At 42.0% G+C, this 18,232-nt stretch overlaps 1 protein-coding gene across 1 annotated transcript in view; it reads left to right on the plus strand.

Moving 5' to 3' along the window:
- SDK1 (sidekick cell adhesion molecule 1) overlaps positions 1–18,232 on the plus strand; it is a 2,061,301-nt gene that overhangs the window by 568,274 nt on the left and 1,474,795 nt on the right. The window contains exon 4 of the mRNA XM_069209963.1: positions 12,366–12,513. Coding sequence (XP_069066064.1) covers positions 12,366–12,513 — 148 coding nt within the window. The remainder of the gene's footprint in view (positions 1–12,365; positions 12,514–18,232) is intronic.

Genomic DNA, 18,232 nt, shown 5'->3' on the forward strand with positions numbered 1-18,232 from the left:
CATATACACCCTGCAGCCTAGTGTGCTTTCTTCCCACTGAGGAGGGCAGATTGGGGCTCCAAGAGTGGGGATGCAGCTTGATTCGAGGTCCAGCCCGTCCCAACCTATTCTAATGAAAAAAACATGGTGGCCAGTATGTTTAGTATGATTTCTGCCCTGGTTCTAGACGACAGATTGGGGTAAATTCCACAGTCCTCTCCCAGGGAGAGCAGAAAGAATGTTGAGGTCGGATGGTGGGAGAGAGTGTACATGACTAAATTGTTAACTCATTCAGCCATTAACCTCTAAGAGCTTAATAGGCTACACTGTGTCCTCACCAGACTTCCTTTATTCTCTCGAGCTTGTACTATGTATATTTGTCCCCTGGTCACCATTAATGCTCAACGTCGGTCAGTTGTCTTTCCTGCACATGCAGCAGGCAGTTCTTCCAGTCTAGTTTACAAGAAACATTTCACTATATAATACCTATCCTGCCAAAGTTTAAAAAATATACGACCAACAGCTTTCTACAGCTGAACAAAAAAAATCCCTTTGCATTGTCACTACATCATATTAAAAGTTCTTCCCTTGTTTCAGGCCATCTAGAAGCCTATCCATTAACACATAATTTCACTCTAAATTTCTGAATTAAATTAAAAACTGTCCATAAAATAACGGGTTTGTAAGATTTGGATCATGTTGAACAACTCCAAGAGGTGGTTAGCGCCTTTCAGAAAGGTCAAACTCAGTCCTCCGGAAGGTCAAATATGCATTGTTACCCATATCCTGAAAAAAGGAACATCAGCAGTGAATACCTAGCACACAGTATGATAAGTTCATGGGATGGTTAAAACGATCAAAAGAAAGCACCCTGATCTTTTATTTATTTTGTGCCATTCCGTATAGTACTGCTGCTTTACTTTAAAGGACACAAGGGTTGACACCCCGCCCAAGTATTCCGTGTTATGATCAAATGTTACTTTTCCTTAGTACATAGTCCAATTATAACTATTTATTTGTAGGTCAATGTGTTTTGTTTATATTTTTTGGAAAGTCAAAAGAAAAACATTCCCTCTATAATATACAGTTGGAAATAACCTTTGCCCTTAATGGTCTGTAGCGTTCAACCCTGCTTAAGGCTATTATGGAAGGTTTTCTCCCGAGCACACCAGCGGAAGCGGATTATACGCTCATTCTTCTAGTTTTGATTGTCCCATACAACTTAGACCAGTACCATCACCTAGAGGCAGAACCACAGTAAATGGTGAGTTTGTCAGTCAAAGATGATCGTCTCTCAAAGACACTGAGCAAGACTTTTCCCATGTTTCTTCTCTTCAGTCTATGATGTCTCCATCCTTAGAGCAGGATGTAACTCAAAAGTTGGTTAATATCAAATAGATTTAGTCATACAGAACACCTTACGTTTATCTTTTTATTCATCCATCTTGGAAAGCGGGGTGGAAGCAGTGAAGGGGAGGCCATGTGCGAGAGAGGGATCTCGATCATGACCATGGGGATTTTTTCTTTTCCACTCTATTTTTAACCTACAATAGGTGAAAACTTTGGTTTAATATACACATGTGATCTTGATGGAGAGGGAGCTTGGAGTCGCATGAAAAGTGTCTTTGGGTGCCAGATAACTCACTGGACTTCTCTTGCTAAGGCAAACGAAAGTGATATTGACCACCAACTCTTTCATTTGCTCCTCAAGTTAATGCCCCAAGCCTTGAGGAGTTCCGCTTAAGACTCCTTTGTGGCAAAGTGTTCTCGAGGCAATAGGATCTCTGGCAAGAGAAGTGGAATTGAGGCTTCATTATTGTCCAAGTGAGAGAGGTATACAAGCCTTGTGCTTCTGGAACAGAAATCTACTCGTAAACTATATCATGAATATGGTATATTTAGCTTTCATCGTTGTGGCACTGATGCAAACCATTTCAAAGACAAGCCTTTGTTATATATGCTATCTGCATGCATAGGCAATGCACATGCATAACCATAGTAACAACTTGTGTATTTCGAAGCTCACGTCCCACCATGCTATAAGCTGACACTTTTTAAAAATAGTTTAAGTAGTTCTTTTCTGTACCACTCACACTGGTACTCTACCCTGTACTTTCACAAGTCTCCTCTACTCTGTGCCATGTAAACCCGGAGTAGATGTATAGTATCTGTGCATTCTCCAGTAATGTGCCAGTTGCTCTGCAATGTTCATGCATGTTCAGATATCTCCGCCAGCACTCATCAGTCCTCCGTGACTGCTTCGATTTGCCGCCCAATGTTTACCATTCCCAAAAACATGTTTGCCATCCCTGAGTTTCTAAACCCTCTGGGCAAGTAAGAAAATGTCAAGTGAGTAAGGACCAGGCGTCCGAAATAGTAACTGTGTGGTTGGCTCTCCCACGCAGGGCCTGCTGATATATATATATATCTATATATATATCTATATATATATCTATATATATATATTTATTTATTTTTTAATTGTGCTCATATTTTCACGGTTTCGTTTTGTACCTTGACCACTGGACAGGCATGCAAGGTGAACTGTTCCTTGACTTGGAACAGTAATTTCTCAGCTGGGAGGTCAAGGAATGAATGAGTGTTGACACTGCACTGTTTTCTCCATTTAGAATTCCATTTGCACTCCAGAGGGGCAAAATATCACACATCCATGAACTCTGCATTCCTCTCTCCAAAGATCTTTCAGTTTGTCCCTTTATCCGCGTGCCTGTTTATTTGCTGTCCGTCTATCTTTTTTGTGTGTTTTGGTGACTACTCAGTCCCAAAGTGACTGATATCCCGCCCGCTGAATTACGAGTCCATTATGTCCTATGGAACTCGTAATGGCGGGCGGGATATGCGTCACATTTAGGACTGAGAAATGCCCTCCCCCGAAGTTGTAATCTGGCTCTATATGTTTGGCGCTCTTTGTACGTGTTCGTAGATCGTATGATTTGTGTGCACGCGTGACTGGACGTCATGTGTATAGGTATCTTTAGTTCTGCTGCCTAGATGCGGATGTTTTGGATTGTGTAAGCACATAAGTGCGATGTGTCATGCTCTTTTTACGGCTTGTGTGTGCATCGTTGCTTGTGTGTGCATGGGTGCAGTGTCTTATGCATGTACTATACCAAACCTACTGGTTTTGTCGAAGCTTGCTTATAAACATTGTGAATACGTTGGTTATTGTAGTTCCTTTTCGTGTTGAATATTGCCTAGTATGTCAAATCTAAACACAAAGTAATCTGTGTGTTTACGTTTGCCAGTCCGCATAGCAGAACAGTTGTACCTTTGACCTGCCTCTCATGCATGTCACTAATCTGTGTTTTTACGGAAGTGCAATTAACATTTTGCAGCTAGTTCTAAACTCTAAATGATACATTCACATTTTATAATATGTGTGTCATATTAGCCTAATTAAATCCGACATCTGACACTGTTATGAGGCAAGAAGTATTTCTTTAGCTATTTCATTAATTCAAGAGCTACCAAGGCGCGTTCACCTTCATTCCCACTCCTGCCCTAGGCTTTGACAACACAGTCAGGTTGTGAAGATGCCGATGTGAATGCTTGTGGGGGATGTTTTTCGCACTCTCGGTATGGTGGATGTTTATTTCTGCTTTATCATAGTTCTGGAATAAATTAACGCAGCGCCTCGCGGAAGTTTGCCCATAATATTGTTCTATACAGTGTATGGATTTACAAAGTGTGAACTTAGAAACCTAGGCCTATGCAGTTGAGTGGTATGAGTCAGTCCTAGGTTGAGGAGATTGGTCGTGGAAGCGCCCCATGATGTATTGTGCGGGGAGGCGAGTGAGAGCTGACGGATATCCGTTTTAGACATATGGTATGGGGGGAAGGGGCAGGGTATGGGCCATTCTATTCCAGCGTGCTAACCAAGAATTCACATGATTATGAGGTTGTGTTTGAAGACTGACTCTTCTTTAACTAAGGTGGTATTTCGTATCCTAGGGGCGTAAGAAGGTCAGATTCTTTTTAATTATTTATTTATACTTCTAGTGTTTGAGTCAAGTGATGCTTCTGCTATCGTTTATGCAGAGTCCTCCAGATGTCTTGATTTTGGGTGCCAGGTATGGTCATTTACCATTAGTGGCTGCTTTATAGATGGTACAGTAGGTCTTCATGAGTATGCGAACAGGAGTCAATGGAGAGCTTTTCATCATTGAAATTAGTCTTTTAAACGTTTGAAGACCATCGATGAGGCTCACTTCAGCATCATGGATGCCCTTCAGCGGGAGAGCTGAGTATTAGGGATTCTTCCATTGGGATTCTTACTTGCTCCTTCCCAATGAGAAATAATTCATTCTTGTACAAGTATTGTAAAGCAGCCTTCAGGGAGGAAATGTTTTGCTGTGCGGAGCTAAGGATAAGTTGATTCCAGGAGGTATTGCTTTATTGTGCAGTCTGTTTTAAACTTGTGTTTATTGTTGTTTATTGTCGTTATCAGATCATAGGAAATTGCCAGAACTGATTGAGGGACAAAACCTTCTAGGTTCATTTAGTCTGTTGTCTGGAGTACAAATGAAGTCACCCCTGGTTGGGTTCAGCTTTACATCATTTTTATATATCAAAACATTTGTTGTTATGATTCAGATCTTTCATTGTGTTATGTTGTGGTTCAAAGGGATCCTTAAGTATAGCTGGATGTTTTCTGCGTACTGATGGACCTTGACGTACAAATCTCCCAGGAAGACTCTAAGTGGTTCTGTGCACAGGTTACAAATGAGTGGTGAAAAGATGGAGAGTTGGCAATGCCACCTGTCATTGGCATGATCTCTTCCAGAGGTATTCGTCTGAAGTGGAGTAGCTGGTCTCTGTTTGTTAGGTATGATCTGAAACATTGGCTGACAGTCCATTTGAAGCCAATTGAATGTACAGCGATATTCAGCAAGGTTCGAGAGGCAACGGTTTTGAAGGTGGCAGAGAAATTGAAAAGGCATGGGTCATCATTGACTGTGATCTACATGAAATCATCCACCACTTTGATGATTTAAGCCTTCACGTTGGTGGGTAGCTATTAGAGAATTTCACACTGACTTTTGTGAGGAATTATATTGTATGATTTGGCTGTGGTTTTTAACGTCTCATAGGCATAGGCAGGTGAGTCTTGTTTATGCATTATGCAGTATTTATATCTTTGAGGTGCTCCCTGATCTTGTTTGAGGTCCTGTATATGATTTTTTTGTAATGTGCATTCTTGGATTCAGTGATCACTTACTCTTCAGACTATTTGGGGTTGCTCTAGGGTGGTATGGTCATCTACCTGCTGTAGGCATGTCCACTTCTTTTCCTCAAGTCTGAGGCTGTGTTTGCTGTTAATGAGTTTCTGGCTGTGCCCTGAGTAGAAGGACTCTTTTGCAAAAATCTAAGATTCAGTAGTGTGTAATTATTTGCTAGCATCTAGAAAGTGATGCTGAAGTCCCATAAACAGGATTTGAAGTGTGTACTGGGGTTTGAAGAAGCTTAGATTGTTGCCAGGTCATCATAGAATCTTCTTGCAGGGCATATTCAGTTGGATGATCATGATTACATCATCAGTGCATTTGATCTTTTTGCTGAGACTGAATGGTTACAACGTTCAACAAAGTGCTGGCAAGGTACAGGGTGCCACCGTACTCTGGGCTGGCTGTTAGATATATTGTGCAATGTGATGGTAGACTGCAGATGGGGAATATCCTTGAAATACTTTGTAGGTTATCCACTTGGGATATTGAAGTTGCTCATGAAGATGCTGTTTGAACTAGTGGAGGCTGGTTGGTAGAGACGTGAGACATTTCAATGATGAATGCTGGTTTGGTCCCTTGTCATCTGTAGATGAGGTATTTTTATAACTGTAATGGAACAACTGTGCTAGATTGCATGAGCTGCATTTTGGAGTTGGCATTGGGAAAGAGTTTAGTGGTGAGGTTAGAAAGTGAAAATCTCTTAGTTCAAGTTCTAAATCCTTTTATTGTGTAATTAATTAAAATCTTTACAATGTTTGTGGAGAAAATGAAGAATTTACAATAAATAGTCTGAGCAAAAACAAGTGCAGTAAAAACGAACCATTATTTAAAAGAGATGTCTTGAGGGTTACATTTAATGCTCAGAGTAAGAGCCTGAAGTTTGAAGCAGACATATAAAGTTGTCAGCAGTAACAGAATATCATAAAGTACAAATATTCTAAAAAGAACCTGAGGTCATACCAGTGGGCATACGCCTTGGCACAGAAATGTAAAGTGCCTAGTGCTGACTGAAATGCTTATAGAATATGGCTTAAAAGATTCAATATAAAAAGAGACAGTAAAAGATCATAAGTGGAAAACAGTAATAGCAGCCGTAGTGTGAGGTACGCACATTTAAGGGGAGGACATTGCTTCCCACCAATGGCTTGCTTAGGAAGGATTTGTCTTTTCAAGCTAAATATAGCCAGTCTTATAGAGTTCTTTAAGGAGTTACTGTATTAGGCTGTTATATTTGCCAGATTTGGCCTGGTCAGTTGGCTCTGTCATTGCGAAGACCAAATTCCTGGCCTTATTACAGGTTCTTATTCTGAGGGTTAAAAAGAGCGGGTTTAGCAGGCTGCGCTGGGTGTGCGGCAAAGGTGGGCAACAAAATAGTAAGTAGTTGAACGTCTCAGTTTTGTATCCACAGAGCCTGCAATTAACAGTAATGGAAAGGGAGAGTAATTTTGGGTTCATTTCTTTGAACTGGAAGTCCATAGACCTTGCTGCCATGATGTGTTTAAGGCAAGCTTTCTCAATCGAGCGCTGAAGTTATGGCTGTGGATTCAAACAGTGTGGGTGCTTACGGTAATAGGATGTTGCCACTTCTTATACCATCAGTGTGCTCTTTAGTTTAGCCATGTCACTTAACATTGACAGTGATTTTGTCTGTTTTTTTTTTAAGGTGGTTTTAAGAGCAGCTTGCGAGAGCAGGAGTTTGTTCAAATCGGACTGATCAATGTGGAGGGTAGCAAGGGGTTTATTTATATAGTTGGCCCGGGGGCTCTGCTTTGAATAACAAATGTGCTTGAGAGCTGATTTCAGTGTTGGGAGGGGCCTTAATGGTCCTATAGTAATATTTTAGGAAGGTACCCGTATTAGTCCACATTTGGCTCTCCAGCCCGAGTGCCAGTCTGATCATACAGCCTCTTATTGTTGTTATGATCATCTGAGATAACTTGACCCACCCACAGGTGGAGGTGGATAGTGATATTATTGCCCGGAGCAAGTTGTTCGGAATGCCCCAGCCCTGTAGTTTCTTCCATAAGTTATTCCTGTCCAACAAGTCAAATGCAGCAGAATAGTCAAAGAAACATGCGTAGAAGGGAGACGACGTTTGGCCTGACAGCTTGGTGTATTATATAGGAAAGTGCAACTATATTATCCGTGGTCAAAGAGTTCCCCTTAACACCAATTTGACAAAACAGAACTATCTCATTTGCCTCCTGGCAACGCTCCAGTTCTTTATTAGGACGGAGGCATTGGCCTTGGCTTCAATATCAAGAAGGGCGATAAGGCGATAATTGGTTGGTTCCTGCCTCTCTCCCTTCTTGAATATTGGATGTGGGATTGAGCCCCTCCAACTCTCTGGTACCTGCCATGTCACTGAGCATGTGTGATACAGTGGAAGGAGTATTAAAGACCACAGATTAATGTCATCCTTAAAGACTTGGGCTGGGACGCCGTTTGAGCCAGGAGCACCTGTTGGTTTGATTTTGCACAAAGTTTTTGAAATAACGTTGCCCTGAACATTGGCTCTTGGTTCGGGATGTTGATTGAAGTGCATAATTAGCTCAAGGAAAATACATTTGTTATTTTTGCTACGTGTAACTTATTTACGTGTTGCGTTCATGGGGATTTCACATAATTCTTGGGCTTTCTTGACACATTTTATTTTTTTATATATCTTCATATGTCAGTCTGACTATGTTTTTCCAGTAGTGAATATACGTGTAGTCACACTTTGTCCATTTGTTTGTTTTGTGGACCAGATCAATTGCTTATGTTGTTTTGTTAGGGCCTGCAACTTTGACTGCAGCTCTGATTTGGTTAGCAGATTTTGTGTTTTTTGGCATACTTTCCGAAGTCTGCAGATGTCCTGCTTACTCTCCATTTTGAGGCACTTTTTTAGAAGATTTAGTAGGAGGCCTCCGAGGGGCTAGTACGGGGCCTAGGGTTAGATGGATGTCTTTAATAGTGGTCTCCTAGTTGTCCAGAAAATGTTCACAATTTGTGTCTTGAGGAAGGGGCCACTGGTGGATTTCCAAACTTTTTGCAGGGAGACTGATCCCCATTTTATTCGCCAGATTATTTGTAGATTTGCGTTTCCTTTTGAGGTGCCCACTGTCTTCTGGCATTCACGCTTGGTCAAGCGTAATATCAGCTCTGTGTGGAGTGGAAGGTGACCACTCTCTTGTGATGGAAGAATGTCAAAGCTCTCCCACTGCTCAAAAGAGGTAAACATGTAATCAAAAGTGTTTCTTCCCTTGATTGTTTTTGGAATTTTAAAACTGCAGGTTTGTTTCAAGTGTGTGCTGAGTGGACTTGAGGCCATGTTTGTTAAGCAAGCTTCAAAGCGATTTAGTAAGACAACTCACTGATGGATGGTCAGTCAGGGTTACTCCCAAATGGCGAAAGTTGAAGTCCTGGCAGACTATAATATCCTAGTTGATGTGATCACAATGCACAGCATCTAAAGTTCACATATTTGGGTTATCCTATCCGCTTGCTCGGGTCCAAAACTGTTGAAATAGAGATTGATCCGTAGAATCCTTGTCCGATGGTCATTTATTTTTAGGACTTCCAAGGTGATCAATTATATTATTTCGTCCTGAGTTGACGTTGAGATATATGGAGAGGCCACCATATGGCCTCACGAAAATGTTTTTTTTTTCCCCAGCTTGATGTATTTCATAAAAGCCAGGCATTATTGAGGGACTTGTTGATCAAGTTTCTTGAAAGCAGAGTGGATCAAAATTTATTGTGAGCAAGCTTGCAAGGGAAGTAGCCTGGACAGCCCAGTAACAATCCATGATAATTTTTGTAGATGTTGTTTTCTTTCTGAGGCTGGGTTGCTAGTGCTAGGAACAGTTCTGAGTGTTGCTAGATAAAGTGGACGATAACTAGCTCCAATCTGTTTTGCACTTTGCCTTGGTGGGTTCCAAGACAACCCTCCTGATTGAGGCCCCTATTTTTGAGTAGCATTGAGATATATGCATTTTGCTGTAGATTTAACTGTGAGTGCCCAGCCCCAATTAAGATCCTGAGAGTAAGATCCTGTAAATTTAGTGATTCACTTTCGGTCTTCAGTGGGAAAGGATACTTCGGAGCCCTGATTTCTTTAGATCCTGGTGCCCCATTCATCGAAAGTCAGTTTACTAGCCAGGATTTCTTCAGCCAGTGAGAGCGATTTCTGTGTTAATATTGCCAATTTTCTTATTTTGTTACACTCCAACAATATTTTAAACTCTACGCTCAAGATATCTTCTGAGGTTATATTGAGCATATTTGGGATAGCCTTGAATAATCGTAATAAATTAGAGCAATCCAAAACATCGTGGTTACCCTCTGATGAGTATTGCGGTGTGAACACTAGCTTGGTTGGCCTGTGGTTGCATGGGGATTCACTGGATTTGCAGTCATTACTTATTTGAGCGGCCCTAGCTTGATTGGAGGAGAGTCCTTTGGGCCTGCTGTGCGCTGCCTCCATATTTAGTGGTTCTACTGGTTTTTGCGGAGCTGTTTTGGTATCCAACAACGTTCCTGGTCGCCACAAGATCTGGCAAGTACTGGTTGTGTGTTCTCCTAGTGGATGCAAGGCGTGGAGATGATGATAAAATGTGTTGCGCTGGTTGTGTGGTCTCCAAGTAGATGGAAGGCGTGGGAGATGATGCTGAAGTGCGTTGTTCTGGGGAGGGGCCTGCTCCATGTTCGGGTGCAGAGTGCACTGGTGGCTGAGGGACTGGAAGTTGAATTACTTTCTGGGGTTCAACCTCCTTCTTGCCTGCCACGCTTTCCTTAAAGAGGGGATATATGCTGATTAAATTGAGGTCAGTTGTCCATTGTTCATTTGGGTGCTGAGCTTGCAGTTGTTCTTTTGCTGCTTTGTTTTTGGTCTTTTTTCAATCTCTTTTTTTATCTCTTTGAAAGAGTCCTTGTATTTTGATTCTCCATGTCTGTGAACACGGTCTGTGTTGCCGTTGCTATTACTTGAAGAGGTATTTTTCCCTGTTGGCATTTTGGGCACTGTGGGAGCTTGAGGAACCACATTTATAGGAGTCCCCACTGTGGATGACGAGGGTTAGTTATTTGGTCCTGTTGTAGGACAGCGGTGGAGGGCCATTTGACTGTCTCTGAGCATGCCATGCCTCCTGGTACCATTGCAGAGTTAGCTGTTATCTCTGGAAACAGATTTGTAGGGTCTGGTAGTGTGGTGTGGAATGAGTGCAAACTGGTTTCGGCTGGGAGTTGAAAGGTGAGTTTCCAGTCTGAGATCATTGAGGTTACAACCTTCGGCAAAGTTCATAGTTGTTCAACTACTAGATGGCAAGCACATGTTGATTTACCTTTATTGACTTGACTAGCACCTTGCTCCCTTTGTTCCAAGACGTTATGTTTGGCTTCCATCTTGGCAGTTGATGTCGCTAAGGCAGGTATTAGGTCGAGTTGCAATTCTAGTTTATCTGACTGCCACGTCAGGGCGTTTATTGTAGCAACCAGAGTTGTGTTGATTGAGGCTAGTAGATTGCTCTGCTCTCTGTGAGTTTGGAGAGTGGGACTGTCCTATTGTGATTGCTAGGGCTCCCTGTAAGGCTGTGGTCCTGTGCCGATGTTTGTTGAGGATGTTGCTGAAGAGTGTGTGTGCTATTTATTTCATAGTCATGGTCCTCACTGCTGTGTGCTGCACTATTTGAGGCCTGAATGGCATCATCAGAGCTCCACTGTTCCCATGCAATGCCTGTTAACTCTGCCAACTCTGGGTTTCCTGCACTGGAGCCCTGCGAGTGAGTGCTACCTGCTTGCACTCTGAGGCTCTTGATCTGAGTGGATGTAGTGAATAAAGTCATAAGGAGAGTAAATAAATTGGGCATACACCCCCACAAGCCGCACCTGGACCTGGCCAGGCCACCTCCGCAGGGACGGGCCTCTCCCTCTATGCCATGTCGTCTAATGCCGGCCTCTCACAGCCCTCGCGCAACATTTTCACTGGCCCTGGTCCTTGCAGGTCCTGAGGGTGCAATACCTGCTTTGCCCCTTCTGTCCACAACACTTGACTCTCATGGGTGCTTCCTACCTCCTGCTGCAAGTAGGATGTGCTGGCCGACTGCTGGTGCTGCTACAAACTAGCTGCTGCAGGGTTCCTGGGGGGGTGTTTGGGTGCAGAGAAGTCCAAGCCAAAGTCAGTGTCAACGTAGTGTGAGGCAGGTGGGCAGGACTGGCCCCTGAGATCCTGTTCAGCCACTCCCTGATCCGTGCTCAGTCCCTGATCCCAGAGCTCAATAGCCTGGGATGGAGGGACGCAACATTGGGTGTTAATCTTGGTCCCTCCCCCGACCCAGCTTGATGGCAGTTCAGCAACAGCGATATCCACAGCCTTGACGGCCCAGCGGCAGCTCTAATCGCTGCGTGCTCCTATCATGCTCTTCCACCTCGTGCTCTCTGATGTGTCATGTCTCACGTCTGCCTTTAGTTTAAAACAGAAGTTGCACTGTTTAAAAAAAAAAAAAAGATCATCAACTTTGACTTTAACTAAAGAAACCACTCCCAGACCTTTTTTTCTCTTCTGGTTACCGTCCAGAAATGTTTTTGTCAGGTGCCGGATTTACTGTTGGTCTCCGCCACCTGAAGGTAGTTTCAATACTAGGAAGGAGTATCATAGCCCATGGTGTCAGGAGGTTTTGGTGCTCTGCAGGAAAGAGGCAGTGGGAAGACCTGATGGCAGCTGTCTTAGATAGTATAGGCAGCAGTTTGTGGTTACAGCTCTTCTAACTAGGAGCAAAACAAAGTAAAAGAAAAGGGCTCAGGTGATTGACATGCTGTACTGGGGGACACTTCCTCGTTGAGTTCAGTGATGGTACAAAATGATGAATTTTGCGGCTAGAGTTTGGTGAACAGGGTACTTCACCGCAGAGTATACTGGCCTTCAAACTGACTGTCAGCCCACTGTATTTTGAGTCAGGCAAACACTCATGGATCCTCTTTTCCTTAACTAACACATAACAATTTTAGTGGCCCGAGGCAATTTTATGATTTGTGTTTTCTAGGTATGCATACATTGAACAAATGTTTTGAACTAGAAATGTGAGATTCGTGAAATAAGTGATAAGAAGTAAATAAAAGGATGTATGTTGGACAAAACAGTGTTTTTTTTTCTTCCTGCAGACATGGGTGACTTTGCCGTTGGAGATCAGAGAATGACAGAGTTGCAAGGCCAGGCTGCAGTCTTAAACTTCCCAAGGGTTATCGGTTTTCCCAGACCTCAAGTCACTTGGTTCCGGGATGGTCACAAGATCATCCCAAGCAGCAGAATGTAAGTTAACATGAAATCAAAAAGTATTAAGAATGCACATTATGACGCAATATACCTAATCCTGTCTGAGGGTGCAGTTTTCAATGTAAGTATTTTAATTAGCTTTAAAGGAGGTGGGTCACCAGAAGGCGAACATAAACGTCTATTTTGCGAGGCTCCGAGTTTATTAAGTAATTTAACAACATAACTAATGTGGCTGTAACGTCAGCGGCAGCAGACGGGCGGGAATCCCTGGGTTCCCGTCTTCATTAAATTTTCCTAATGCGCTCCGAAGAGTGAATGCTAGTCCCCAGATTGTGTTTACTTGAATGCACTAGTTTGATGAATGCCAGTATTTACGCACAAATTCGGTTTTCTGCTTTTAGTGAGCTATTTAGGAATTGTTTCTCTCTGACAATAAAGCAGTCATTACTGCCTATTTTTCTACACCCTTGTATTCCACACTGACAGTTTTGTTTTGGTTTAATTTGCGGTTCATCCACTAGTGGCAAAGTGCGTGCTCTGTGATTGGCTAAGCATCATCTCAAGGTGCCTGCTCGGTGATTGGCTAAGCATCATCTCAAGGTGCCTGCTCGGTGATTGGCTAAGCATCATCTCAAGGGGCTCTGTACAATCTGCCCACCCCCTGTTCAACTCATTTACCCAATGTCAACCTGTCGCCCACTCACTCTTTAATTAGGAGACAGTGCTGAGATGAGTTCACGCACACATGGCTGGGCTGTACCTTATAAGTGTCATCAGTATTTTTATCGACACCAAGACAAAGTTTTGAAAACGTGTGTACATACTTATTTTTCCATTGCAAACGCTGCACAGGACTACTAACGCTTCCTTGACTTTAAGAATTGGCACTGTGAAAGCAGTTTACATAATTGTTTTTATTGGATATAAACAAAAAAAATTGGGTCTCATTAAAATGAACGATACTGTTAACTGTAATATATATAATTATTTATATCCTTTAAGCCCTATTATTAGAAGTATTTTAACTTGAAAAATGTATTTATTAATATGGCAGATTTTGCTCACCTGTCGCTCAGGAACAATTGTTCCCAACAAAGCTAAATGTTTTGTGTACCTAGTTTCCATGGTTACGGTGGGTCTGAGGTTGAAATTGTAAAGTAAAGGGAACATTTGCAATTACATAGGTTATCAATGAGTACTCATTGATGTGTGTGGTGCTTCAGGGAACGAACTCAGACAAAAGTGGCATGGTTTTCAATTAAATGTGCTCCTGTTTTACAATAATTTTCGAATAATTTTCGAACACTGCACGCGAGTGATAGAACAAAACGCAAGCCTGCCTATGTTAACAATAATTTGCTAACATTTCACAAATACTGTGCTGCCAATTACGTTAATGACAGCATAGTATGTAAGCCTGCCTCTTTTTCTATTCATTTGAAGCCACTTCAACCATATTGTGATGACACTTTTGAACTAATGATAGTATAATACGGAAGATATGCTCAAACATAGTCACATCCACACAGTTGTTACAGGTACTTGGAGGCTTTAACAGTCATTGGAAATGTGTGACCTGTCCCATATGCGGCTATTTGTTGTAATTCAGCAAAAAAGGTAGTAGTATTTTTTTCATCACTCTGATGAATAACGCTTGGTTATCCATTCACTTTTCACAGCATGGCTAATTAGCCTGATTGAATCAGAAGTCTGACCTTATTAGAATACCAGAAGTAGGTTTCCTTAATTCTTTCCTCTTTTTGAGAAGTAGAGAAAATGTATTATGTATGACCCACACACCTGCCCTGGGCCTTTTAACCCCAAAATCAAGATGTGAAGTTGCGCATGATGAAATTGTCATTTTCATTATACGAACTTTACATTTTTAACATATATACAATCTCATCGCCATCTCTTTGATAGGATATGTTATTTATTGTAGAAGAAAATAACAAGTTTCTACTGAGGGTTCTGTGCGAGATACCTTCTTGTCTGTAGCGCCTAAAGGGCAATGTTATGTAGAAGTAGACATTCTTTTACTTGAGTTATAGATGGAGAAGAGTGTTTATTTAAGGACACAACCAGGTTGTGTCTTTAAATCTCGTAAAAAAAGGTGTGTGTTGGATCTGTTGACCCTGTTTTTAGCAGACGATTTCTGTATTTTATGTCAGCAACTTTGTTTACTTCTGAAGTAGTTGAATTAATTTAACACATACTTATATCTTCTTTGAATTTCACTTGCACCTAAACCAAAGTTGTCAGTCACACATCAGATGCGGTTATTGGGTCGATGCCTGCAACACACTGAGCTGGTTTATCACACTTTAGAGAGTAAAGGATCTGATAGCCTCAATCCTCTGATTCCCTACACAAGACCCCACGTAAAGCAATGAACTGCCAAACAGACGGGGGGGAAAACATGGGTACATTTCTCACAGATGGTCTAGGTGAAAAGCTTGGCCAACAACATCCTGTTTTTAGGTCTGGCCTAGAGGAATTGTTAGGTACTTTGCCAGCCCCATGTGGCTAAAAAAAGTCACAAAGAAAAAAATATAGACAAAGATAAGAGGAGCTTTGGTTCAGCCCTTTTCATTCATTGTTTTGATCAAATCTCATCCATATTTAGCTTCCACCCACAAAAGCTACAGTAAAGGGCACTTGGCAGCCCCTTTAAGCCATCGGTTATCTCACTTTGAGAGAGAGCATTTTACCAGAGGACGTGCACATCTGAATGAAAGAAGTGCACATCAGTGCCAGGTGCGGTGGGCCAATACTTTAGTTTCAAATGCTCTTTTGCCATTCTTTTTCTCTTTTTATTTTTCTTACTCATCCTTGAGTGTTTAAACTACGTTTTCAGCTTACAGTAATTCAAAGACATTAGTACTATTCTTTGCATGGGGTTTGGTGGCTACATATTTCTTTCTTGTGGTGTGTTCATGAAAGAAGAAAAAAATAACCATCCCACCAGCTTGCCAAGCTGGGCCTATCGGATCTGCCAATGCTTGCCTTTCTCTTAACTCACTTTAGTCCTCAAACCTAAGCATAAACGATTTCAGAGAGACAAATAATTGGAAGCATTTTATAGAGAAATGGAGATTTTGAATTCTTTGTATTCCAATTCCACCACCCATCACCCAGAACCCCGAATTAGTAGTTTGTGCGTTTTTTTCTGAGCAGCAGTATATAGATCTACTTTCCAAAGTTGTTATCTTAAATTGAAGCACTGCTTTCTGACCCTCATGTATGAAACATGTAAACTTTGTAATGAGTTGTACTTTGTTCATACTTTGGACAAGGATAGGGCTGGAGTAAACTCCACCCCTCACGTCCACTATTGGACAACAGTTGTTGATGGATTAAACAACAAAAGCCCTTGAGCGCAAAAAACACAACAGTCCAAGTCTTTGTTGACGTTGATACTTGTTTATTTCATATTTTACATCTGTAGCTAACACTTTTCATCTTTTTGGAATAGTTATCATTATCAATTGGTAAGGAAGTAGTCAATACCTTAGTATCTCTGATAGAGATCTCTATCAGGGATACTGCTGTATTGACTACATTGTTACCAATGGATAATGATTCTATACGTTATGAGGATTTTATTGTGCAACTTTATTTACTAGGAAAAGGGACACAGATTTCATTAATTTGCCCTTAGAAAGTCCTTCAACAAGACTAAACGTGTTGGCTAGAGTGGTGAAATATGAAATAAACAAATACCAGATTCGAAGAAAACTTGAATTATTGCTTTTTGCGCTCAGGGGTTTTTGTAGTTTAATGTACGACATTCTTGTTTGTGGGGTGTTCGGTGGCCACCCCATCTCTCTAGAACCACCTGCCTGCATTGAGAAGATTTTACGTCACTTTGTGACATCATGTAGGGGGATGTGCACCTGCAGTTTATTCTCCTGTCCATTATATTAGTAATGTTGTAAGTTCTTGGTAGATGCGAGTGCCACACCTGGTGATGGACCCCCCATTCCACCTTTGTGCAAGGACTGGTGCGGCTGCTTTGGGACTTAATGTGAACTGCAGCAGCTGAGTGCATACCTGGAAGGGTGGGTGCGACATAGACGTTAGAGTTAATGAACTGTTTAGATTGAAAGGAAGTGTGAACTGACATTGCAGCGCAGAAAGGGGAACATCAGTAGTGGGGCCTGGCAAATCACATCACAGAAACGCCTGGAACAGTACACTGGTGGAGTTACACTACCAGCACATGCAAAGAGTGCACGGAAAGGTCAGTTAGCTCACGCACTATTCACTTCTGTAGGTGAATATTATATTCTGAACAATGCAATATGTAGATTGCTGTACGGGTGTTAAAAACTTAGTGATACTGGGCGGCAGCGCTAAAAACCTGTAGTTCAGATATCGCTTTTCTCATGTCAACACTTTAGAAGTTTAGACACATGAAGAAAAAACACATTCAAATGAGGTTTATATGTTGTTACTAAGTGACGTCTCCTCTCGGTATTGTGCGTCATAATGCATGACTAGAACATTTGGATTGATACTCGCAAGTTTCTTATTTATAATCCATACTGGTGGGGTAAGTATGACCCCTTTCAAGGTGTACAGTTTTGGTGATTTGCTGTAAGTGCCTGGCTTGGCTGCCAGTATCTGATATTTCGTTTTTGGTTTTGGTCCTAGCCTCACACTCAGGTGCCTAAGCATGTCCCTTGACATTGGTGAGGTCCACCACCCGTCCTTGACTTGGAGGGTTGCACAGGTGAGGCTTCATTCTATAGACAGTCGAATCCTGTCTCTGTCATGTGTTTATGCGTAGAACGGTGGTGGCTGCAGACCATATTTTGTGAATCCACAGTTGTATATGGACCTTTTCATGTGTGTCACTGAGATGGAGACCTATTTGCTCAATTTGATTTGCTTCATTACCCTGCTTCAGTTGCCTATTTAGAGGGTCATAATTTCAATGTCAGCCCTGTTTTTTTTTTTTATCTCGTTCTCGTTCTTTTTGTTCTTTGGTTTGATTTCAGTATCTCTTTCGATTTCGATTTCAAGTGAGGTGAACCCTCTGGTGGGAGCCCTGTGTTTGGATCTGCTTAGCGCCTGTTTATCTCTTCTTGATAGTAAATGCACTGCTACTGCTGACCACATCTGTCCAGCAGACGTTACCCACAGGGGTCTCCGAGTGCTTCACATCCTGTGAGCTGGAAGCAGATGAGAGCAGCAAAGCCTGCAAAGAGGTTTTTAAAGGTCACCAAGAAGGAATAACTGAGAACTCCCCTAGTTGTAGAATTCAACAGCCTGGACTCTGAACCACCTATGCCCTTGAGATAACAGACACGCTTCATGACACAATGTCAAACAGTTGATCACTACTTCTCAAGGCGTGGACAAGCAAGAAGCCAAACAATAAGAAAAGAGATAAAGGTTGCAGTGCTCTACTAGCACAGAAGGCCGGACTGCAGGTTTGATGTGGACCCTATCCGTGATGGAATGCCGTTGTAAAGTACTACGTGCCACATATTTGATTGTGGGGACCATTCATTAATCGAATGGCGTCATTCTGAGTCTGCTGAAGCCTAGCATTGGGACGGTCAGGGAGCCTGTGTAATGGACATTAGACATTAAAGTAGACCATGCAGGATTTCATAGGTGTGCCAAAGACCGGAAGTAGTTGAGAAAGGCCCCAGGAAGTATCCACTGATACCCTGTATAATGACAGCCTGTAGTCACATTCACTCCAAGGGTACCGTGCCTCAAATTAACTCATTTGTGATTTGCT

The sequence above is a fragment of the Pleurodeles waltl genome, chromosome 10 (assembly GCF_031143425.1).
Source record: "Pleurodeles waltl isolate 20211129_DDA chromosome 10, aPleWal1.hap1.20221129, whole genome shotgun sequence".
Classification (NCBI taxonomy): Eukaryota; Metazoa; Chordata; class Amphibia; order Caudata; family Salamandridae; genus Pleurodeles; species Pleurodeles waltl.